The 27173-nt window shown below is 39.8% G+C and overlaps 1 protein-coding gene across 1 annotated transcript in view; it reads right to left on the reverse strand.

The window, feature by feature from the left end:
* AMPH (amphiphysin) overlaps window positions 1-27173 on the reverse strand; it is a 316380-nt gene that overhangs the window by 47906 nt on the left and 241301 nt on the right. Inside the window, exons 11-14 of the mRNA XM_040433933.1 lie at window positions 16470-16598; window positions 15547-15660; window positions 5609-5632; window positions 2354-2377 (exon numbers count right to left, since the gene is read on the reverse strand). Of these exons, the coding sequence (XP_040289867.1) occupies window positions 2354-2377; window positions 5609-5632; window positions 15547-15660; window positions 16470-16598 (291 nt within the window). The remainder of the gene's footprint in view (window positions 1-2353; window positions 2378-5608; window positions 5633-15546; window positions 15661-16469; window positions 16599-27173) is intronic.

Genomic DNA, 27173 nt, shown 5'->3' on the forward strand with positions numbered 1-27173 from the left:
AGAGTATCAGTTTTTCCTAAAGTGTCCCTTTAAAAATATACAGTAGTTACTCAAAATACCACAACATTAAAATAGTGCACTGCTTGCTCTATAAGGACTACTAATTTAGCACTAATATAGCTTTTTTTTTTTTCTAACAAGGGATGACAAAATGCAAAGAACATAAAGCACAAGGTCCAATATATATCTATACTATATCTACACATGGGGGAACAGAGATACCTCTTCTTTCTCATGCTCTATATCTTGGTAGAGAAATCCATATCTCCGATTAGCTAGTTCATCTTCTGACAAATCTGAACTGTTGGCCTCATTTTCTCTGTTTTTTGATGAACATTCAAAGCTAGAAATTCTGGAATTGCTTATGCATGGCACTGGTTGTGTACTATCCTGTTCCTTATTTATTTCAGGAGGATTGCTGCAGTCTTCATTCAAGGACATGCTTGCTTGTGCTTCTTGTTCATTGGGAATGGATGTGTTACCATTGTTTCCTACATGATCAATGGTTTCAGAATACCAAAATGAATTAAACTCAGCAGAATTTTCCTCAGCCCTCCATAATTCATGTGTTTGGCAATCTGTTCCATAGGAATCACCCCATGAATCTGTTGTACATGTTGGTTCCCAATTAGCAGGCCATATCTGGTCTGTGTCTATTTCAGTACTATTAAATTCAGTCTGGGAAGCATTAATCTCCCATCTGTTCAGATGACTTTCTTCCTGAAATACATCTTGGTGGCTCATGTTTGAAAGTGAAACATCATGGCTATGGATATTTTCAGTGTCATCTGATTCTTGAGGCAAACCCATACACTTTTCCACAGTTTCAATAACATTTTGATCATTATTACAGCCATAATGTTTTACAAGAGTGGAATTGTTCTCTGTTTTACCAACATTCTCCATCATAAATTCATTACCGGTACTATCTTCATCAGGTAACCCATCTATTTCATAGTCTTTATCCAAAACATTTGTCTCACTTCTGTAAAAACCAGCCTGCTCCATACTGGATTCTGATATATGTCTATTTTGCTCACCATAATCTTCTTCATGGATTTTATCTGTGTCAGAAAGGCATTCATCATATAAATCTTCTTGACTCTGTTCTTCATTGCGTGTGTTTTTTTTTAGTCCTTCTTGTTTTATTTTTGCATAGTTTTTGTTTTCCATACCAATGTCTTCCTCTTGATATTGACTATCTTCAAATACAATATTATCATCACCACCACTCACAATTACTATTTCATGACTTGAAACTCCTTCCTCAATTTGACTATCCTCATCCATGGGGGTGACATCAGAAGGTTCATCATCATTTGACTTTTCCCACCTATTTGTGATATCACTATCCTCAAGACCCAATGTACCCTCTGCTATATCACTCTCCAAAATATTTAACTCCTCTGCTGACCCACAAGTTGGAGTCTCAGCTATAACAAGGTTATTTAATGACAGACTTTTTGAGGTATCGGGCTTCATGCAGACACACAATTAAAAGGGAGGAAAAGAGATAAGAAAAATTATGGAAACGATGAAAGAAACACTAACATGTGATGTCATGAATACAATGTAAAAAATAACTTGAAAACTACTGTATTTGAAAAGGAGTCTGTCACCTCCAAAATCAGCTTCAAACTATGCATGCCATTACATAGGGTAGGTGGTCTGAAACATAACCAGACCTTTCTTGTGAAGATCTGTTCTTCTAATTCAGAGAAACATTTCTTTTTATTTCCAGCCAAATAAGGGTTTGATGCACCATGGGCAGGGCCACATCATTTGGTGCACCAGCAAGACCACCCAGCACCCACCTTCTCTTGTCATATTGACAGTCTCTGAGATTTCCCAGGTGGTAGCAATGATACAGGTAAGCCAAGTGCACTGAATATAGCAAATCTATCCATGGTGCATTGAAAACCCTATTTGCATAAAAATTAAAAGAAGCATCAAGGTTAGAGGAACAGATTTTTACAACAAAGGATTTAATGTTTTGGAGCACCTACTCTACATGGCATTATGCACACTTTGCAATTGATTTAGGAGATAACAGACTTCAAATGAAGCTTCACTGTAGAGTCACTTTATACATAGTAATTTGACAAATATGCTTTACTTTTTGATCTATAGTCTGTAGTCTGTCAATAGACTGAAAGCAACATACTGTTGTAAAACAGTCTGTGACTGTTGACACGGAAAGAGAGAATTCGACATTCCCTTTACCATTTATGACATAATTGGAATTGTTCTGTTATTAACAAAGTTTTTTTATCAATCCCCCTAATACATTCTTCGTAGCAGCTCCAGCCTTGAAATGAGTAGTATATTATACACAATTAAAAGATATACTTACTGGCTGCACCAAGTCATTGTTTGTCTATTAGAGAAAGAGAAAATATTGCTTAGTTTATCAATATTCAACTAAATTATACTTTATTGTATAGTTTGGCTGCATTACATTGATCAAGACAATAAATGTACAAATCTAAAATTACAATTAGGACATGTATAGACACTTTTATAAGATATATAAATGATCAAAAGTTTTTTTTGGGATGTGATCCAATTCTGTTGATGTACAATCATAAATACAGAATTTTTGAAAATGTAGTTGCATTTATATATTATGTCACAATTGAAAACAAACAAACTACTCCATTGCAGACTATTTTGCTGATTGTTTTCTGAGTATGTAGATTTGTTTCTATATTCTGCCTAAGGGCTTATTCGAACTTATGATAGAACAAATAGCACTCGGACTGTACACTGCCCCATGTAAATGGGACAACTGATGTGTGTGATTTTTTTTTTTCTATGGACCACAGCATGCACCATCCAGCTCGAATTTTCCGGTAAGACTCACTCATTGAAATGAATGGGTCTGTGAGAAAAACAAACCCCACATGAATGCCATACATACTGTATACAGTACATTTAAAAACTCATTCTTGTTTGCCAGCCGCAACACAAACAAGTTTCAAATTGTTTATCTGAATAAGCCCTAGTACATGTGAATTAGTATTAAATTGACCCAAAGAGGGTTGCCCATCACTCGCAACCTAAACCATGTTTTTGAAAATATATTACTAGCTGAAAAAAATATACACAGTTCTCATTTCTTCAATTGAGGCTAAAATGATTGGGAGGAATTTTACCTTCAGTCTATGGGGTAATTTATTATGACCCCATACACCAGAAACTGGCGTAAAAAAGTCACATACAGTAGCCTATCTTGTAACTTTTTGAACACCTGTGCACCTTAAAGAGGACCTTTCACTGATTATTACACTATGAACTAACTATACAGACATGTAGAGCGGCCCTCGGGGATCTCACTGCACTTACTATTATCCCCGGGCGCCGCTCCGTTCTCCTGCTATGCCCTCCGGTATCTCCGGTCACTAAGTTATAGTAGGCAGACATTCCAGTCACTAAGTTATGGTAGGCGGAGTCTGCCCTTGTTCTGCTCTTGCACTGGCCTATCGCAGCGCAGAGCTCACAGCCTGGGAGGTTATTTTCTCCCAGGCTGTGAGCTCTGCAATGCGATTGGCCAGCGCTTCAGAAGAACAAGGGCAGACTCCGCCTACCATAACTTAGGGAACGGAGATACCGGAGGGCATAGCAGGAGAACGGAGCGGCGCCCAGGGATAATAGTAAGTGCAGGGAGATCCCCAGGTGCCGCTCTACATGTCTGTATAGTTAGTTCATAGTGTAATAATCGGTGAAAAGTCCTCTTTAATATGCATGTATTAGGACTGGTTATCACTTCTTTCCCCAAGCTTCCTGCGGCACAGAAGACTAAGGTTTGTGATGATCGAAACTCCCTGAAATACCAAGCCATCATATGTTGCATCAATTTCTCTTGATTCTATGGAAATTTCATGTATGCACTGACTGTGTTGATAAAAACAAGTTCTTGGGAACATGCTGGATTTGTTCTTTAACATCTAAATGTAGGCACATGTAGCGTTTTTATGCCACCCTTATCACTGGGCATTTACTGCAGCAGCTACTAAAACTCCTGGAAGAAAATCTAAATTAAAATGTTAAAACAGCTGCAGCTCCTCTCTAGAGAGAGTACTGAAAATGGTACTAGAAAAGGATTCCGCATTATTGAATTTTGCAATTGGTATTGGATTCCAGTATTTTTTTATGACAATAATAGCATGGGAAAGTGCATTATTCTTGCATCAAAAATATTGGTAAACACAACAGGCCCAGTTAACACTAAGGGTACTTTCACACTTGAGGAAGAGGATTCTGGCAGGCAGTTCCGTCGCCGGAACTACCTGCCGGATCCGTCAAAACATATGACAAATGCATTGAAATGCCTGATCCGTCTCTCCGGTGTCTTCTGGAAAAACGGATCCGGCATAAATTTTTTTTCACATTTTTGCGGTCTGAGCAGACCGCAATACCAGATCCATTTTGCCAGAACACTTGGGGCCGGATCCGGCATTAATGCATTTCAATGCATTCTGGCAAGTGTTCCGGAATTTTGGACGGAAATAAAACCGCAGCATGCTGCGGTATTATCTCCGTCCTGAAAAGTCAAAAAGACTGAACTGAAGACATCCTGATGCATCCTGAACGGATTGCTCTCCATTCAGAATGCATAAGGATAAAACAGATCTGGTATTGAGCCCTTAGGATGGAACTCAATGCTGGAAAAGAATAACGCTAGTTTGAAAGTACCTTAATTCAAACTGAGAATAACAGATATAGCAAACAATGTTGCATTTAACAAGCTAACTACACTTTTGCAGAAAATTTTAAATTGATACTTAAATGAGTTGTCTCACCTTACTATTACTAAGGCGATTTGAGACTAAGCCCCGATCACCCGGTAGACGGAAAACAGTGAAGATGGCAGGCGCTTCACTGTTTCAGTAGCTCCCAGGGCAGGGGAGCTAGGAAAACCCCATAGCTCAGCAAGCTACCGTACATATGCTGTTTCCCTAACTTGCTGTGCTACACTGTTTCTCCACTGTAATCCCGGGTACCTGGGGGTTGGGACTTAGTCTCATCTCTCCCCAGTAACAATGAGATAGGACAGCCCCTTTAACATAAAAAATCAAGTTACAGTTTGCTACAATGGTGTGTTTACCCCTACCCGATGTAGTCTGATTGCTGAACCCATATGCTGCAATGATTTACTATTGTCGCTTATGGAAAAATACACTATTTCCAATCAATACCTGCCACGATAGGCTCTAGTCTGCACACAGGGAAGCCATTCACAGCACTCCGGGTAGATAACCACTCAGATGCAGTAGTAACAATTGACCACGGCATCTGAAAGGTTAAAAGTCAATGCCGATGACGGACTGTGTCTCCTGAGTGGGCACCAGCTTTAAAAAGCCAACATCTGTCATACACATATGGTGGATGTTGGGTAAACATGCTAACTGTCAAGTTAGGTTTGCTACATCTGTAAAGTTATATGTGTCCATTAAACAAGGCTGTGTACTTTTGTTAATATAATGCAATTCCTAAATGGTATCTAAAGCTAGTAAACTAATCAAACAATGGTCTGTAAGGTTAAAGATTTTGATAAAAGCAGACTTTATTTACATACAGTACTTTGGTGGTTAAAGGGTCCTCTTACCGTCCAGAGATCCCAAGGCAGCGTCTGAAGATTTAAATGACAAATAAATAAAATAAAACTATTAATGCAAGACCAAAAAATAAGCAATGAAGTAACGAACCAACAGCAAAACTGTTTTAACAAATGGGGACGTACAAAGGAGAAAAAGGCAAGTTCAAAACGTCCCATGTATGCAGTAAAGCCTCCATGGCTGCAACATTAAATTGAGATAACTCAAGTCACTTCCAGCATGGGGACTGAATATTTTAACATGGATACCATGTATCCACCATATAAAAAACAGTAATGAGTCACCAATGATAAAATTGATTGTATGGTCTCTAGTGTTGCAGCCACTTATGTTTCCTTGTATACAAAACCAGAAACTTATATTTATTAAGTGCTTCTTCACGTGACACCAGGCAACCTAATAAATGAATTATTTAATTTAGGTAGTGATATATATGTAGCCATCAGCTCCTGTAATCTACTTAAATTATATCTTTATGAACCAGTACAGATAAATAATTTGATATCTCTTACAAAAGTTGAAATTCATTTGGATAGATACAGAGTTATTTTCCTACTACCTTTCCTTCTTTATACCATAGTTATAATTACTTGTTACGGTTACTTTGTAAAATCTATTTGCAAAGATATTTTGTAATTCTTCTTGTTACAAATTGTTTTTTTCTTTTTCAAAATTATAATCTCTGCATTCATAATTGAGAGAACATAACACAAACTTATTAACATGAAAAGACTTAAAAGACGTACGGTATGTCATATGGTATGCTATACCATGGTTTGCGGCTCCTGTAATTCCATACTAGTCAGCCTGACTCGAGCCAGGCTTGAATCCTGTTCAGTTTCTCTCCTGAAGTCTTTGTGTAGCTCAGACGTTTCCCAATGCATAAACATCGCATAAAATTTCCCTCTGCTGTCACAACAGATCCCGTTCTTGCAAATTCCAACATGCATTTACTGTTTTCTCACTGAGATGTTGCCATCTTAAACCTGCCCCTTTGTGTACAGGTTTAAAGAAGTTTTCTTATCATGGACAATGGGGGCATATTGCTAGGATATGCCCCCATTGTCTTATATGTGGGACCCGCACCTATATCGAGAACGGAGCCCGGCAAAGTGGTGGCTGGAGGCCGACTGCCCATAGAAGTGAATGGGAGTGTACTGCGCATGCGTGGCCCCTGCTCCCATTCATTTCTATGAGGCCGACGGAAATAGCCGAGCCAGCGCTCGGCTATTTTCGCCGGCCCCCTAGAAAATAAATGGAGGGCTGCTGCGCATGCGCAGTGCGCGCTCCTTCACTTTTGGGCTCCATTATTGATATAGGTGCGGGTCCCTGCGACGGGATACGCACCTATAAGACAATGGGGGAACATCCTAGCGATATGCCCCCATTGTCCATAATTAGACAACCCCTTTAAACTAGAGATAAGCAAACTCCTTGAGATCCGTTTTGTGTCAGATTCATAGAATATTTCAATGGCTGAATCGATTCTACACAAATCAAAATTGCTCTAATTGGCCTGTAAACTGCTATATGAAACTCTCTCTTGCCCACTTAAAGGGGTATTCCCATCACAATGATCACTGTTAAATCTGTTAATGATTTGACAGTGATCATTTTTGTAAATACATTTTATTACCCAATTCCCACCCTTTTTGAGAAAATAAGTCCCCTATTACCTGATTGTTGTCTTTTGTCTCCCCTGGTTACGGCCACCTGTCGCCTGCTGAATACTGTGGCCGCGCTTGCACAGAAGACTGAAGATTTTCTCCAGGCCGGGCTGCGCAATGTCCAGAACGCGCACACCACCGCTCATGCGCCATGATGACTTCTTCCTGGCCAGTATAGTACAGAGCCGCGTTGAAGACAGTGACAAGCCCGGCCAGGAGAAGACATCAATCAAGCTGACTGAGCCCGCCCAACCGAATCCAGGAAGTGAAGGTCGCGCTCGCCGCAGATAAGTATGAAAACTGTTGATGGGAATACCCCTTTAAATGCAATAGCAAATAACCTCAGAGTGACAATTACATATATAGCTATAGGTGTTATACACCCTGTGCAGAATTATTAGGCAAATTAGTATTTTGACCACATCATCCTCTTTATGCATGTTGTCTTACTCCAAGCTGTATAGGCTCGAAAGCCTACTACCAATTAAGCATATTAGGTGATGTGCATCTCTGTAATGAGAAGGGGTGTGGTCTAATGACATCAACACCCTATATTAGGTGTACATAATTATTAGGCAACTTCCTTTCCTTTGGCAAAATGGGTCAAAAGAAGGACTTGACAGGCTCAGAAAAGTCAAAAATAGTGAGATATCTTGCAGAGGGATGCAGCACTCTTTAAATTGCAAAGCTTCTGAAGCGTGATCATCGAACAATCAAGCGTTTCATTCAAAATAGTCAACAGGGTCGCAAGAAGCGTGTGGAAAAACTAAGGCGCAAAATAACTGCCCATGAACTGAGAAAAGTCAAGCGTGCAGCTGCCAAGATGCCACTTGCCACCAGTTTGGCCATATTTCAGAGCTGCAACATCACTGGAGTGCCCAAAAGCACAAGGTGTGCAATACTCACAGACATGGCCAAGGTAAGAAAGGCTGAAAGACGACCACCACTGAACAAGACACACAAGCTGAAACGTCAAGACTGGGCCAAGAAATATCTCAAGACTGATTTTTCTAAGGTTTTATGGACTGATGAAATGAGAGTGAGTCTTGATGGGCCAGATGGATGGGCCCGTGGCTGGATTGGTAAAGGGCAGAGAGCTCCAGTCCGACTCAGACGCCAGCAAGGTGGAGGTGGAGTACTGGTTTGGGCTGGTATCATTAAAGATGAGCATGTGGGGCCTTTTCGGGTTGAGGATGGAGTCAAGCTCAACTCCCAGTCCTACTGCCAGTTTCTGGAAGACACCTTCTTCAAGCAGTGGTACAGGAAGAAGTCTGCATCCTTCAAGAAAAAAATGATTTTCATGCAGGACAATGCTCCATCACACGCGTCCAAGTACTCCACAGCGTGGCTGGCAAGAAAGGGTATAAAAGAAGAAAATCTAATGACATGGCCTCCTTGTTCACCTGATCTGAACCCCATTGAGAACCTGTGGTCCATAATCAAATGTGAGATTTACAAGGAGGGAAAACAGTACACCTCTCTTAACAGTGTCTGGGAGGCTGTGGTTGCTGCTGCACGCAATGTTGATGGTGAACCGATCAAAACACTGACAGAATCCATGGATGGCAGGCTTTTGAGTGTCCTTGCAAAGAAAGGTGTCTATATTGGTCACTGATTTGTTTTTGTTTTGTTTTTGAATGTCAGAAATGTATATTTGTGAATGTTGAGATGTTATATTGGTTTCACTGGTAAAAAATAAATAATTGAAATGGGTATATATTTGTTTTTTGTTAAGTTGCCTAATAATTATGCACAGTAATAGTCACCTGCACACACAGATATCCCCCTAAAATAGCTAAAACTAAAAACAAACTAAAAACTACTTCCAAAAATATTCAGCTTTGATATTAATGAGTTTTTTGGGTTCATTGAGAACATGGTTGTTGTTCAATAATAAAATTAATCCTCAAAAATACAACTTGCCTAATAATTCTGCACTCCCTGTATTTTCACCTGATACATCTCTGCATTTAGTTGGAATTAAATGTGTTTTGAAGGCGTATAAGTTGTTTAAGGCATGCAATAGAAGTATTAACTCTGCTGAAAGTGAGATAGCGGTAGAACATATAGGGCCAGATTTATCATTAGCTCAAGTCAAAATTATGGAGTGAAAAAGTCGCAAATTTTTGCGCAATCACAAAAAACTGCACAAAAAAGTGGGCTTGTTTTCTTCTGTAAATGAATCTCTAGACAGATTTACTATTGCACAATTTAAAAAGTCGCAAAATATTGCGCAATTTCACTCCAGTGAGAACTATGCTTATCTTTTGCGACTTTTTAATAGAACATGCAACTTTTTCGTAAAGATGTGTGACTTTTGTAAAGCTGCTTACTGAAAGATAAACTGCTACCGTCAAACCACATTTATCACAGTATTAAAGGACCATTAATAAATCTGACAGCCAAAAGTGACTTTGGATATATGTAAAAGTGGAGTAAGATGTAAGTGTAATGATAAATCTGGCCTATAGTGTTGATATCCCTCTCCACCACCTTCCAGAATGGCACAATCAATGGACAGGACCACCAGATATGATATATGGTTCCCTTCTCCTTCTCACATCTCCAGCATTTATCAAAGGGGGAAAGGCCAGCTGAATATAGAAAATCAGGTGTTCTATCTTATGACTGTTTTGAAGGAGTTTTCCTGTAACCGTATATATCGTGAAACACCACATGCATGAGAACATAATCCATTTCTTTCTTGGAGAAACTTGCCAGAATTCCTTCTCCAAATACAGTAAATAAAATAATATGGTTTGAAGCGGACCTGTTCTAATAGCCGATGATTATAGATTATAGAGATCTGTTTTTCCAACCACGTTAGATCAGGCTATGGGGAGGGGACAAGCTTCTTAAACCTTCAACAAGTTTGAGTAGAATCCAGACAATGTATCAGAGACAGAGATGCCCTGTTCAGTTTTGTTTACACCTCAGTCATGGACATCAAAATATCAGATTTCAAGAGTTCTGAAAATCAGTCTATTCCACCAATTTACATAAGGCAACAAGTGGTTATTCAAAAAACCCGGGATAATACTCAGTGGTGCTAGAGAAGATATTTCCCCTTGGGAATGATTAAGTGCTGTAGATTAGTTACAGACTCTGAGCAATCCTCTAGTCATATCACTCAAAATGACAGAAGGATGGGGTATTGGAGACTTCAACCGTAAAAATCTATGTAGATGGGAACCCATTTGTTGTCTTTCTATGTCTAAATAGGAAGTAACAACCTGATTTTTTGCTAACTGTGACCATTTATCCAGTTGAATAGCTTTAAGATATATAGGGCGAGGGCTGTAAGGGAGATATTTCCCCACCTTTTCTTCTGTGAAAGCAGACAGTATGCTAATTTTGGTCTTCTCGATCTCCATAGGAAGGATATAAAGAGGCTTCAAAACTTGTATAATAGGCAAGGGTTGTAAGACATAAATTCTGTGGTGGAGCATACGTAGACAGAAGCTTCTGACGACCGAACCATGAAATGTATGGAATCTGCAGATTACTTAAATAGGTTTTAATTTTAGAAAATACTGGGGTGTAATTCAAAGAAAAAAAGCGGGAAAGGTCAGAGGGCAGCATGAGGCCTAGGTATTTAAATGCTGCCATTTAAAAGAAGAGGTAGCTTTAAAGTGTGTCAATAGCTTAGAATCTACTGATACATTAAAAACTTTGTTAATCTTGAAGTTAGAAACGCACCCAAAGATCTCATATAATTACAGGATCACTGGAAAAGCTTCAGCTGGATTTGTAATGAGTAATAATAAATCATCTGCCAAAGCAGCGGTGGTATGTGTAAATATACCCAATGTGAGCCCTTTAATCTCTTCAGATTGCCTCAGTTTTAACAAAAGTGTTTAATATAAAAGGAGAGGCTGTGTGACCACTCTTTTCCAGGTTGGTCAGCTCTTTATATGATAGGGAGGAGTACATATATATAGATCTACCATATATCTCTAGTCATTATTTCCTCACCTCTCTCGGAGCACAGAAATTGGCTGCTCAGCCAGTGGTCCTTTACTGCATATCAAGAGGAACCAGCAGGGGGCCATAAAATGGCAGAGGCAGGGGATCGGTAAGGTGAGTATGCTATGACTTTTGTATTTTAATATACACCATACTAAACCCTGTTTTAAGAAATTATAAAAAAAAAAAAACTTCCTTGATGGTTATAAAAAGTTGTTGGGTAGGGACATGAAAGTCCTCCATTTGTAAGCCTTGGCACAGCTTCAGTGGCTACCTTTTTTTAAATGTATGCCTTTGATAAAAACTCTGATTTTTGGCAATATCTTTTAGATTTTTTTCTCCTTTATACGGATTTATCCACCACCATTGCCTATAAACTGCTCATATAGCTAAATAATACTTAATTTTATTTCAGTTCAATAGAATGCAACAAGGAAAACACTAAAACTGCAGGAAAGATTACCTGCTTCACCTTGAGAATAAGCTAATTACAATACAGTGTGTGAGAATAAGCTAATTATGATACAGTCTGTGCTTTTCACAGAAAATTACAGTTAGAGCTGAAGAACACTGATCCGGTAATTTTATGCCAACATTTCGTCAAGACACATTATTTACACATTTTAATCGTGTTCCTTTTACTAGCAAAAATACATCTATTCAGAATATGTATAATATGACAAATGCAACCACTGTGCCTAACTAAAGAATAAAGACAGCCTTTATAAAGAAACTATCATACATTTAGGAACCTTTAAATGTAAAGATATATTCTGTACATGACTTTTAATCTTGTGAACGTCACAAACACAGACTAATATATTCCCTTTTTTTTTAAATCAAATAACACCCTTATATAACTGAAAAAGGTTCTACAGGTATTAAAATGGAAAATTAAAATGTACAGTTCAGTAATATAAAGTTTCTGCAGTTCAAAGAAAATATGACAAGGCCATTTCAAACCTAAAGAGTCAGCTGGTATAGCTATAAGGGTTGCAATTGCAAATTGGCCTTGCTAGAATGCAATATACTGTAGGCCCCTGAATCTCTTTTGCCCAATCATAGAGATAACTGTGCATCCTGACACTTATAACTGCATAATCTTCTCTATCCTTTCCCTGCACTCATCTCTATGATTGATGCAGGGAAGAAACAGGAAGTTCCAGCCAGGATCCTTACAGTAATCAACTCACAGTCTTTAACCACCAGGTTTATTGACTTCAATTCCTTCCTTGCCTTATATCATGAGGAATATTGACATTAACCCTTTCACAGCCCTAGATCACCAGAGATACTGACACTAATACTTTTACTGCCATGAACCACCAGGCATAAAGAGATTAAGCCATACAATGCCCTAGGTCACCAGAGATGTAGAAAATAACCTTAATTGCGCTAAAACTGGATGGTATATATGGATACTGGATATATATATATATATATATATATATACATACACACTGAACAAAAATATAAACGCAACACTTTCGGTTTTGCTCCCATTTGGCATGAGCTGAACTCAAAGATCTGAAACATTTTCTACATACACAAAAGACCCATTACTCTCAAATATTGTTCACAAATCTGTCTAAATCTGTGTTAGTGAGCACTTCTCCTTTGCCGAGATAATCCATCCCACCTCACAGGTGTGGCACATCAAGGTGATGATTAGACAGCATGAATAATGCACAGGTGTGCCTTAGACTGCCCACAATAAAATGCCACTCTGAAATGTGCAGTTTGATCACACAACACAATGCCACAGATGTCGCAATGTTTGAGGGAGAGTGTAATTGGCATGCTGACTGCAGGAATGTCTACCAGAGTTGCTTGTGCAATAAATGTTCATTTCTCTACTATAAGCCGTCTCCAAATGTGTTTCAGAGAATTTGGCAGTACATCCTACCGGCTTCACAACCGCAGACCACGTGTAACCACACCAGCCCAGGACCTCCACATCCAGCATGTTCACCTCCCTGATCATCTGAGACCAGCCACCCGGACAGCTGCAGCAACAATCAGTTTGCATAACCAAAGTATTTCTGCACAAACTGTCAGAAACCATCTCAGGGAAGCTCATCTGCATGCTCGTCGTCCTCATCGGGGTTTGGACCTGACTGCAGTTCGTCGTCGTAACCGATTTGAGTGGGCAAAGGCTCACATTTGATGGCATCTGGCATGTTGGAGAGGCGTTCTGTTCACAGATGAGTCCCGTTTTTCACTGTTCAGGGCAGATGGCAGACATCGTGTGTGGTGTCATGTGGGTGAGCGATTTGCTGATGTCAACGTTGTGGATCAAGTGGCCCATGGTGGCAGTGGCGTTATGGTATGGGCAGGCATATGTTATGGACAACAAACACAGGTGCATATTATTGATGGCATTTTGAATGCACAGAGATGCCGTGATGAGATCCTGAGACCCATTGTTGTGCCATTCATCCACGACCATAATCTCATGTTGCAGCATGATAATGCACGGCCCAAATATTGCAAGGATCTGTATACAATTCCTGGAAGCTGAAAACATCCCAGTTCTTGCATGGCCAGCATACTCACTGGACATGTCACCCATTGAGCATGTTTGGGATGTTCTGGATCGGTGTATACGACAGCGTGTTCCAGTTCCTGACAATATTCTGCAACTTCGCACAGCTGTTGAAGAGGAGTGGACCAACATTCCACATGCCACAATCAACAACCTGATCAACTCTATGCAACGGAGATGCGTTGCACTGCGTGAGGCAAATGGTGGCCACACCAGATATTTGACTAGTTTTCTGACCCCCCACCCCCATTAAGGCAAAACTGTGCACATTTCAGAGTGGCATTTTATTGTGGGCAGTCTAAGGCACATCTATGCAATATTCATGCTGTCTAATCATCACCTTGATATGCCACACCTGTGAGGTGGGATGGATTATCTCGGCAAAGGAGAAGTGCTCACTAACACAGATTTAGACAAATTTGTGAACAATATTTGATAGTAATGGGTCTTTTGTGTATAAAGAAAATGTTTCAGATCTTTGAGTTCAGCTCATGGAAAATGAGAGCAAAACCGAAAGTGTTGGGTGTTACCTAGGATGATTTTTTTTTTGCACCAGGGACCATGAGCCTTTCGCTACAACCCTGGTCAACCATGACACCAGTGCTTCATCCTAACATACAAATATATGTTGTGGTGAAGTACATGATAGGGGTGTGCTGAGGGTGTGTATCTCAACCAGGTTTTCAGTTTAGCTGGGTGAGATAACTGGAATCCACAAATGGTGCTGCTTCAGCAAGGCATAGTTGCTGGAGATCATTTTGTCTAGATTCTGTTCTGTACTGGATTTTATTTGGACTGGAGGGTAGGTTTGGTAGTGGGATCTGCCAGTCCACACCCTTCCAGTACATGTATTGCCTTTAGCTGAGGAGATCGCAGGTGAGGCCAGCTGGGTGCAATAACTGGAGGATAAACCAGCCCTCAGTGTAGGAGCGAGAGGATATTTTAGAAGAAGCCTGCAGAGGCTCTGTGTGGTCTCAGGTAGGAGGGCAGAGGGGCCACGAGCCTATGTGAAAGCATGAAGTTTGGGAGGCCCAGCAACGCCTGCGGAAAGAGGGTCGCACGGTCAGAGTCGGGAGGACTTTTGGATCATAATCCCTTAAGGGTACTGGTGTGGTCCCAGCCTGGCGGCTGCTGGACCGTTTGGCTGAGGAAAGCTGGATCTAATTCCGTGTGTGAACAGCACTCTATTGGTGAGGTAAAGACGACCTATGTATTAGGTAGTGCCTAGACGGGCAGGTGTTTATTTTGATGTTTATGTTTGTGACGGTGCTGAAGTGCCAAAGTAAAGCACCATTTGGACTTGAACCCCGTTGTCAGAGGAGAAGCCTGTGATTGCGACCCCCTGAGAGAGCGATTCCTTACAATGTCATGATTCACTTAGATAAATCATTTCCATATACACTACTGGGACAAATGGATATTATATAGGGAGAGTTCCTGCTTTGGACTCTACTGCAATACCCAGAGTGAAGAATCTAGAATATCAGAAGCTTCTGCTCTTGTCCACCCAACCGTATATTTGAATGACTACCATGTAATTCTACAATTCTCTTGCAGAACCTGCTGGAAGAACCTCTAGGAAGAAAACCTGAAATTAAATGCTGACAAAAAATTGTTGATATCTATAATTAGTACTGAAAAATACAAATAATACCGTAAATATGTGCTGGATTATTAGACTGTCTGGATGATCAGATTCTGAAGGATAGATTTAATTTATGAATATAACCAAGGATGTAATGATCCATACCTGGGACATTGGTGAATGAGACTGTGTTATTCCTGCTGATGCAGCTTCTGGTTTGAAAGGATCAAAGTCAAGATCTAGTAAAGATTCAACTTTCTTTTCCTCTGCAGCTTCATTCTATAATAAATTAAATAAAAAAGATTGGGCTCAGGTATCCACTAAACCACTTAACCAACTGCTTTACAAGCTTCCTGCTTACACTATTGCAATAACAATGAGAAAAAAGCTAATTAGGGGTCTACAGTCTTAGACTATTCTTAAGCTTTTGGCCACTTATAAAGTATTCTTACAATAAGTGTACTATGCTTCAGGAACAAGGTAAAAGCAAATTGTCAAGGCATATTTAAATTAATTGGGAAATCATTCATATTTATATTTCTATTATATTGTTATTCCAGAGAACATTCAGGATATTAACAATGAATATACATATTTAAGGCAACTGTCACACTCGCGTGTTGTGCGGATCCGTTCAGATAATACAACCGTCTGCATCCGTTCATAACGTAGCCAAGACGGATCCGTCTTGAACACCATTGAAAGTCAATGGAGGACGGATCCGTTTTCTATTGTGCCAGATTGTGTCAGTAAAAACGGATCCGTCCCCGTTGACTTACATTGTGTGCCAGGACGGATCTTTTTGGCTCAGTTTTATCAGACGGAAACCAAAACGCTGCAAGCAGTGTTTTGGTGTCCATCTCCAAAGCGGAATGCAAACTGATGCATTCTGAGCGGATCCTTTTCCATTCAGAATACATTAGAATGCAAACTGATCAGTTTTGGACCGCTTGTGAGAGCCCTGAACGGATCTCAGAAACGGAAAGCCAAAATGCGAGTGTGAAAGTAGACTTATTTAAACTTAATAAAATTTGCATAGTTCTTCAAAAACTAAATATTTGGACATAATTGTACAGAATTTCACCTACCTGTGAAGGGGTTGTCACATTGATTTCTGGGACAAAATTGTCTTCAAAGAAGCTAATGATATTTTCTTGCTGTAGTTCTTTTGATGGAGTGAGCTTGGGTAAAGGTGGTACAGGAGGACCTTTTCTCAGCTAGGAGTAGGATCAAAGGTGAGTACATTGGTAGCATTCCTGATTACTAAAACTATACAATCTTTTTCGATAATGAACTCTTACATTGCGCATATGAAAGCCAGTAAAGAACATTTTAATAATGTTATTCATATGTTGCAGTCCTTATCTCAGAAGGATATCTTATTTTTCTTAGGGCAATGCTTCGGCTTCAGTACATTGGTAATACAGATCTACCATTAGTGCAGTACATTCTGTGATTTTTAAATGACTTTTCACATCAGACTAACTTGAACAGTCACAATTGGTGTATGTACAATGATGATAGACCTACAGAATGAACTTGTAATTGTACTAAAAGCTGATTCATTACATTGAGTTATATATCCTGCACTGATCCTGAGATACAGCCTGACTTAGAGCCCAGAACTGCAGTCGTAATTCTGCTTGTTGTAATGGAAAAGTTCCCGAGAACTCTTTGGTCCTACTCAAAGATTTCAGTTAATGTACGCTGACTTGAATGATCTTGCATCTAGAACAGTGGTAGTCAACTTTTGAAATTTAAGGGGCCCTTCATTCAAGGGGCCCACTTGATTCAATGCATGGGCTTTTTAGTCACCTATTTCCTCAATTTTATACCAAAGAGCTGGATGCATGTCTACTTTCCAGTAAAGTTGATGGGAAATATGAAAACACCCAATTGTGGAGGATCAGATGTTTGTGTCTCACTAAGCCTGTATGGCCATTTGTACTGTGTAAATGGGGGACTCATGGGCACCATCCCTCTTTATTATAGACAGTGTATTAACGCAGAATTTGTAGCACAGGAAGCAGAGCACATGTATGGAACTGAGTACTGTATAGTCAATACAGATTGAAAATGAGACCACGCTAGAGAACTCAGTTTGAGCACCCGAGGGTTGAATTTGGTCCCTCAGCCACCAGTTGCCTACCACTGGTCTACAATGCTGTGTGAGAAACTTCCAGTGATGAAATTTGCTTATCAGTACTGATTGGATATGATATGCCATAGTTTTAGAAATGTATGGAGCCACAATCTTTACCTACTTGATCTTCTAATATAGTGTATATTTATGATCTGTTAGAATTTTATTTTGGGTATTAATCATTCATTTAAAAAAAAAATCGAAAAATAAATTGCAGTGGAGATTTAGGCCACATCTATATGTGGCTGATGTCTATTGTGGATTTTAGTGGGAAATCTGAACACAAATACAGTACAGTGCAAGTGAAGAGAGTTTTGCAATACCATTTTTACGCACTGCAAAAATAAAATCATGGATTTCAGGGCAAGAGAGTATTCTAAAGCCCCTTTTTTCTTAGTTTGATGTAGGTTTCACCAAGTGTATGTGAGGAGTAAAATTCTGCTAACAAATCTACAGTCGTGGCCAAAAGTTTTGAGAATGACACAAATATTAGTTTTCACAAAGTTTGCTGCTAAACTGCTTTTAGATCTTTGTTTCAGTTGTTTCTGTGATGCAGTGAAATATAATTACACGCACTTTATACGTTTCAAAGGCTTTTATCGACAATTACATGACATTTATGCAAAGAGTCAGTATTTGCAGTGTTGGTCCTTCTTTTTCAGGACCTCTGCAATTCGACTGGGCATGCTCTCAATCAACTTCTGGGCCAATTCCTGACTGATAGCAACCCATTCTTTCATAATCACTTCTTGGAGTTTGTCAGAATTAGTGGGTTTTTGTTTGTCCACCCGCCTCTTGAGGATTGACCACAAGTTCTCAATGGGATTAAGATCTGGGGAGTTTCCAGGCCATGGACCCAAAATGTCAACGTTTTGGTCCCCCGAGCCACTTAGTTATCACTTTTGCCTTATGACACGGTGCTCCATCGTGCTGGAAAATGCATTGTTCTTCACCAAACTGTTGTTGGATTGTTGGAAGAAGTTGCTGTTGGAGGGTGTTTTGGTACCATTCTTTATTCATGGCTGTGTTTTTGGGCAAAATTGTGAGTGAGCCCACTCCCTTGGATGAGAAGCAACCCCACACATGAATGGTCTCAGGATGCTTTACTGTTGGCATGACACAGGACTGATGGTAGCGCTCACCTTTTCTTCTCCTGACAAGCCTTTTTCCAGATGCCCCAAACAATCGGAAAGAGGCTTCATCGGAGAATATGACTTTGCCCCAGTCCTCAGTAGTCCATTCACCATACTTTCTGCAGAAGATCAATCTGTCCCTGATGTTTTTTTTGGAGAGAAGTGGCTTCTTTGCTGGCCTTCTTGACACCAGGCCATCTTCCAAAAGTCTTCGCCCCACTGTGCATGCAGATGTGCTCACACCTGCCTGCTGCCATTCCTGAGCAAGCTCTGCACTGGTGGCACTCCGATCCCGCAGCTGAATCCTCTTTAGGAGACGATCCTGGCGCTTACTGGACTTTCTTGGACGCCCTGAAGCCTTCTTAACAAGAATTGAACCTCTTTCCTTGAAGTCCTTGATGATCCTATAAATTGTTGATTGAGGTGCAATCATAGTAGCCACAATATCCTTGCCTGTGAAGCCATTTTTATGCAACGCAATGATGGCTGCACGCGTTTCTTTGCAGGTCACCATGGTTAACAATGGAAGAACAATGATTTTAAGCATCACCCTCCTTTTAACATGTCAAGTCTGCCATTTTAACCCAATCAGCCTGACATACTGATCTCCAGCCTTGTGCTCGTCAACATTCTCACCTGAGTTAACAAGACGATTACTGAAATGATCTCAGCAGGTCCTTTAATGACAGCAATGAAATGCAGTGGAAAGGTTTTTTTGGGATTAAGTTAATTTTCATGGCAAAGAAGGACTATGCAATTCATCTGATCACTCTTCATAACATTCTGGAGTATATGCAAATTGCTATTATAAAAACTTAAGCAGCAACTTTTCCAATTTCCAATATTTATGTAATTCTCAAAACTTTTGGCCACGACTGTACATGTAAATCCTGATTGCAATCCATGTCAATGAGGCAGTAAAAACCTTTTGAACTCTTGAAAGGAAGACTTTCAGTACCTATTCCAAAAAAAAAATTATCTTTTTTTTAGGTTATTTAAAAAAAAAAAAAAAAAGCATTTTGTTTGACCCCAAGTACTACTTAATACATTTACTATCAGAATTCCTTATTGTTCTACTATCGATGTTATTCGGGTCTCCCATTACAGCTCCATCTATGTTTACATATTTGCATCCATAGACTTATCATTTTCCATTATGAGCCAGTCACTGCCCACAATAGTAACATTGCTATGGTCAAGGTCTGAGGGGCTAATACACACAACCGTAGTTTCAGTCCACATCCAATCCGCATTTTTGGTGCATTGGATGTAAACCCATTCAGTTCAATTGGGCCACAAAACATGTGGACAGCACACTGTGTTCTCTCCACATTTGAATGTCCGTTCCTTGGCTGTAATTGTCTATTGTTGTGACTTAGATGAAGATCAGATCACATTTTATGACCAATTTGTGCAGAAATCCATATCATTCCAAAGGGTTCACATACTTTTTCTTGCAAATGTATATATATATATATATATATATATATATATATATATATATATACACACACACACACACTATCCACAAAAAAGTTAAAGATATTTGGCTTTTGGGTGAAATTTATGAAAAATGTGAAAAGTTCACGCTACAGTGATATTATATCATGAAAGTAAGGCATTTGAGTAGAAACATCCAATGATGATTTCTTTATCTTAAACAATTTATTAAAACAAAAGCCAACAACAGTGGTGGGTATGCCCCCACAAAAAATGTCAATGTCTCAATAACTTGTCATGTGGCCTTGAGCATCAATTACAGCTTAACAACTACGTCTCAAGCTGAACACACACATCAACTTATTGTCTGCTGAGGCATGGCATCCCACTCTTCTTGAAGGGCGGTCCTCAGGTCATTGAGGTTCTGGGGTAAAGCATTATGAACCATTACACTGCTATACAGCTGATTTCATAGATTTTCAATGGGATTCAGGTCTGGAAAATTGCAGGCCATTCAATTTGAGGTACCCCATGCTCCAGAAGCTATTCCCTAATGATCCAACCTTGATGAGATGGAGCATTGTTGTCCATGAAGATGAAATTAGGCCTGCGTTGTTCACGCAGAGGCACAATGACTGGATTAATGATGTTATTCAAGTAGTATGGGCTTGTCACTGTAGCATTCACAAAGCGTAGGGCAGTTCTGTATTGACTAGACACACCTGCCCACACTGTAACACCACTACCACCAAAGGCTCGTCTGGTGACAACGGTTAGCACTCTCCTTGACATCTCCAATATTGTTGGCGGCCATCATTTCTACTCAGCGTGAATCGACTTTCATCAGTAAACAGCACTGAGGCCCACTGGTCCCTCATCCAACGTAGATGCTCCCTGGCCCATGCAAGACGATGATGCCTGTGCCTAGTGGTGTGGTCAGGTATAGTGATGAGCGGGAGGTACCATATTCGATTTCTCAATATTTTGATATTGAAGTTCAGATTTGGATAAAATGTATACCATAAAAAAAAATACTATAGCACTATATTAGCTAAATTGCAGTCTATATGTGTATTTCACAAATATTCGCTATATTGCTATAACTTAGTTTTTTAGAATATTTGTCATATTTGTCATATTCAAAAATTTAGAATATGACGAATATTCTAAAAAACTAAGTTATAGCAATATAGCGAATATATTCGTTATTTAGAATATTCGTCTTTTTTTTTCCCAATCTGTACGGTCGTTCGCATACTCCTCCCCGACAAGCGTCCCCGTCACCATGGGAACGCCTGTGGGTTAGAATATACCATCGGATCTGAGTTTTCACGATCTCAGGGAAAACTCAGATCTGATGGTATTTTCTAACCCACAGGCATTCCCATGGTGACGGGGACGCTTGTCGGGGAGGAGTATGTGAACAACCGTACAGATTGGAAAAAAAAAAGCGAATATTCTAAATAACGAATATATTTCGTATATTGCTATATATTAGTTTTTTAGAATATTTGTCATTTTATTTTCCATATGAAAACATGATTCCTTCCTGCTTAAGTTGCTTGTGGGCCAATGACTCATTGACCCACAAGAAATAAACAGGGAGAAATCATGTTTTCAGATGTAAAAAAATGACGAATATTCGATATAGCGAATATATAGCACTATATTCACAATATTTGCAAATTCGTGAAGTTTAAATATTCGCTATTCGAATATTCGAGCTCAACACTTGTCAGGTACCCTTGAAGGTCATCTAGCACGCAGACCACGCCGATGTAAATGGTTTCAAATGGTATGACATGACACTTGGGTGCCTCTCATCTTCTTTAAATGTGCCTGGAGTTGTGTTGCATTCATGGTTCTGCAGAGCATTGTTCACAATGAAGCAGTCATCAGTGTGGGATGTGGCCAAAGGAAGTCCACTTCTATGCTTTTCCAGTGTCTCTGTATATCTGTTGCAACCTGCTGATGACACTGTGACACTCTAAGCTCAGTGGCCACTTCTGTCTGAGAACATCCTGCTTGAAGCCTCGCAATGGCGAGGTACTGTTGATAAATTGTTAGGTATCATCTTGGTCTCATGATGTCAAAATGTGAACAGCATGATAAGGAGGACTGTTTAAAAAACAATTCTAATTAAACCAAGAAAGTTATTGGGTGATTCCTGGATGAAACACCTGTTGTGATCTTAAGCCATTAAGCTACTTGTTAGAGAACAGCAAGTTGTACAAAAAGTACTGAAACACTGATCAGTTGGAGATGTGCATTCAAAAGTTTGGAGAAGTTCACAATAAATACACCTGTAAGGATGCGCTCACACGGGCGAGATTTCCACGCGGGTGCAATGCGGTAGGTGAACGTATTGCACCCGCACTGAATCCTGACCCATTCATTTCAATGGGGCTGTTCAGATGAGCGGTGATTTTCACGCATCACTTGTTCGTTGCGTGAAAATCGCAGCATGCTCTATATTCTGCTTTTTTCACGCAACGCAGGCCCCATAGAAGTGAATGGGGTTGCGTGAAAATCGCAAGCATCCGCAAGCAAGTGCTGATGCGGTGAGATTTTCACGCATGGTTGCTAGGTGACAGTCTATTCACTGTATTATTTTCCCTTATAACATGGTTATAAGGGAAAATAATAGCATTCTGAATACAGAATGCTTAGTAGGTGATCAATTGAGGGTTAAAAAAAATTTAATAATTAACTCACCTTCTCCTCTTGATCGCGTAGTTCCCGGTCTCTTCTTTACTTCTTTAATGATGAGCTGTGGGCTAAAGGACCTGTGGTGACGTCAGATCACATGCTCCAATCACATGGTCCATCACCGTGGTGATGGACCATGTGATTGGAGCATGTGATCTGACGTCACCACAGGTCCTAGCCGGTAGTTCATCATTAAAGAAGTAAAGAAGAGACCGGGAACTACGCGATCAAGAGGAGAAGGTGAGTTAATTATTAAATTTTTTTTAACCCTCAATTGATCACCTACTAAGCATTCTGTATTCAGAATGCTATTATTTTCCCTTATAACCATGTTATAAGGGAAAATAATACAGTGAATAGACTGTCATACTCCTCCAAACAATGGCATACTCCTCCTAAGCAGTAAACAGTCTACTGCGGCCCATATTAGAATCATATATACACTACTCACAAAAAGTTAGGGATATTTGGCTTGTGGGTGAAATTTCAGGATGAACCTAAAATGCACTCTAACCTTTAGGCTGGGTTCACTCGAGCGTGTCCGGATTAGGTCCGGATGCGTCCCGGTGTATTGCGGCAAACCCGCGCGATTAGGTACGCAATTGCAGTCAGTTTTGACTGCGATTGCGTTCCGATGTTCAGTTTTTATTGCGCGGGTGCAATGTGTTTTGCATTCGCGTGATAAAAAACCGACTGTGGTACCCAGACCCGAACGAACTTCTTCACAGAAGTTCAGGTTTGGGTTAGTTGTAGTGTAGATTTTATTATTTTCCCTTATAACATGGTTATAAGGGAAAATAATAGCATTCTGAATACAGAATGCTTAGTAGGTGATCAATTGAGGGTTAAAAAAAAAAAAAATATTAACTCACCTTCTCCTCTTGATCGCGTAGTTCCCGGTCTCTTCTTTACTTCTTTAATGATGAGCTGTGGGCTAAAGGACCTGTGGTGACGTCAGATCACATGCTCCAATCACATGGTCCATCACCGTGGTGATGGACCATGTGATTGGAGCATGTGATCTGACGTCACCACAGGTCCTAGCCGGTAGTTCATCATTAAAGAAGTAAAGAAGAGACCTGGAACTACGCGATCAAGAGGAGAAGGTGAGTTAATTTTTTTTTTTTTTTTAACCCTCAATTGATCACCTACTAAGCATTCTGTATTCAGAATGCTATTATTTTCCCTTATAACCATGTTATAAGGGAAAATAATAAAATCTACACTACAACTAACCCAAACCTGAACTTCTGTGAAGAAGTTCGTTCGGGTCTGGGTACCACAGTCGGTTTTTTATCACGCGAATGCAAAACACATTGCACCCGCGCAATAAAAACTGAACATCGGAACGCAATCGCAGTCAAAACTGACTGCAATTGCGTACCTAATCGCGCGGGTTTGCCGCAATACACCGGGACGCATCCGGACCTAATCCGGACACGCTCGAGTGAACCCAGCCTAAAGGTTAGAGTGCATTTTAGGTTCATCCTGAAATTTCACCCACAAGCCAAATATCCCTAACTTTTTGTGAGTAGTGTATATATGATTCTAATATGGGCCGCAGTAGACTGTTTACTGCTTAGGAGGAGTATGCCATTGTTTGTTAAGACACAGAATCTGCTAGTGAAGGTGAAGCAAATGTTATCATCTTCCTCTTCAGGTGAATCAGATGAACCTCCCAGAAGGCGCTGCAGGATTGATAACGAGTCATTGACCCAGTCAAGTGAACTCATTTGGATACCCCCAAATAACTATCAGCCCCAGGTGCCTGAATTCACCGCTAACGCAAGATGATCCAAATTTTGATAGATTATATAAATTAAGGCCTATAATTAATCATTTTAATTCTAAATTTGCAGATGTCTACACCCCGAAACACATATTGTTGAATCCCTGGTGAACTTCAAAGGAAGGCTTCATTTTCGACAGTACCTATCTAACAAAAGGGCAAGGTACAGGATAAAATGTATAAACTGTGCAAAAGGGAATCCGGATGCACACACTGCTTCAAAATACATGAGGGGAAGGATTCAAGAATGGCACCCCCAGAATGTCCCCCTACCCTTGGCATAAGTGGAAAAATTGTGTGGGATTTGGTTTACCCACTGTAGGATCAAGGCTACCATCTGTACCTTAGCAACTTTACTCCAGAAGGAATATTTTTTTGAATTTCAAGAAAATGTAATAAAGCCCCTCATATATGGGGACCAAGAGGGGGAAGGCCTAAGTGCCACTACAACACGTCAGGCCTCAAAAATAGTTCCCGGACAGTTCCCCAAATACGCCTCACCACAAAAAAGTGTAAGCCAACAAAAGAATGCCGTGTATGTTACAAAAATGGCATCAGAATGGAAAACAGCTATCACTGTGGGACATGTTTGTCACAACCTGGCCTCTGTATGAAACAGTGCTTCAAAATTTTCTATACTACTTTGGATGAATAATTTTATACTTTTATTTTCAAGAACCCTCTTTATCCTCTTGTTGCCCTACTTGAATTTATTAAATCTTCTGAAAAATTTAGCCCACCTTGTCCAAATGATACCAACAGAAAATTTAATTCGGTCACATTATTGTAAAAATTACAATACAAATAAAATTCCCATTCTACCCCTAATAAATAGAGGGCTAGAACCTGGCACTAACAAAACTAAAAATTGTGCTATTTCTCTTCTGAGCATTGCTGACTGCCAAGAATGAGATAATGGCCACATGTGGGGTATTGCCGTACCCAGGAGAACCTGCATATCAATTCATTGGATGAGTGTCTCTGATAACACACGCTGGGTACAACATAGTGGTCAATGAGATGGCACAATTTTGAAAAGATTGCAATTTACATGCTTTGTATCAAATTCTGAAAAACTGTGTGATCAAAATGACCTCTACTTTCCTAAATACATTAGTTGAGGGGTGTAATTTCAAAAATGGGTTCACATCTTAGGGATTTCCATTGTACTGGTATCTCAGGGGCTCTGCAAATACAACATGCACCTAAAAAATATTCCAGCAACATCTGTGTTCAAACCCAACTGGTGCTATTTTCCTTATGATCCCTGCTGTGTGCCCATGCGACAGTTTACGACCACATATTCAGGAGAAATTACTTAACAAATTGTTGGGTGCTTTTTTTCCTATTACCCGTTTTATCAATTAAAATTTTGAGTCTAAAGCGACCTTTTATTGGAAACAATACAGTTTTTACTTTTCATGGTGAAGTAAGTGCTTATAAATGCTGTATAAAATAGCTGTGAGGTTCAAATGCTCACTAAACCCCTAGATACATTCCTTGAGAGGTGTAGTTTTCCAAACTTTGGTCACTTCTTGGGGAGTTTCACTGTACTGGTAACCTCAGAGGCTCTGCAAACGCGACATGGTGCCCGAAAACCCTCCCAAAATCCAAACGGCACTACTTATCTTCTGAGCCCTGCTGTGTGCCCAGGCAGCAGATACTAGTCACATATGGGGTATTTCTGTACCCGGGAGAACCTGCATAACATTTTATGGGGTGAGTGTCTTCGATAACATAAGCTGGCCACTGAAATGGCATAATTGTAAAACATTTGCAATTTTTCATGCTTTGCATCAAATTTTGGAAAATTCCTGTGTGGTCAAAATGATCAATATACCCCTAGATAAGTGTCTTGAGGGTTTAGTTTCCAAAATAGAGTTACTTATTGGGGGTTTCCACTGTACTGCTACTTCATTGGCTCTGCAAATGGGACATTGTGACTGAAAAACATCCCAATGAAATCAAAGCCCTAAAATCCACAAGGTGCTCTTTCATTTCTGAGGACTGTGTTTGAGTCAAGGAGCGCACTAGGGCCACATATGGGATATTTATACAAAATACAAAATTGGGGAAATAAATATTGAGGGTTTTTTCTGTTAACCCTTGCTGTATTTTAGAAAACAAATGATTAATTTGGAAAATCTATAAAAACAAATGTGAAAGTTTTTTAAATTTCACCTCCATATAAAGGTAAAACATATTAACTCAAATTCACCATTAACATGAAGTACAATGTGTCACGAAGGGACAGACCCAAAAAAGGTGCAGAGTGTGTCACAGGAGGGGGATACGGAAGAACACCACCACTCAGTGTGACACATGCCCCGATCATCTGGGCCTCTGCATTATTGGTTGCTTCTGGGAGTACCACACTTCCATGGAGTACAAAATTTATAATCCCCTTCCCGAATTTTAATTCCATTTAGCCGCTGACAATCGGAAAAAAAAACTATGGTTCTCAGACTTGAGACACTAAAACCCCCCAATTTTTTTTTTTCAAAAATATTATTTTGTAAAACTAAAATAAATAAAAAAGTTGACATATTAGGAATCTCCGCGTCCATAGGAATCTGCT

This window comes from Bufo bufo, chromosome 5 (assembly GCF_905171765.1).
Source record: "Bufo bufo chromosome 5, aBufBuf1.1, whole genome shotgun sequence".
Taxonomy (NCBI): Eukaryota; Metazoa; Chordata; class Amphibia; order Anura; family Bufonidae; genus Bufo; species Bufo bufo.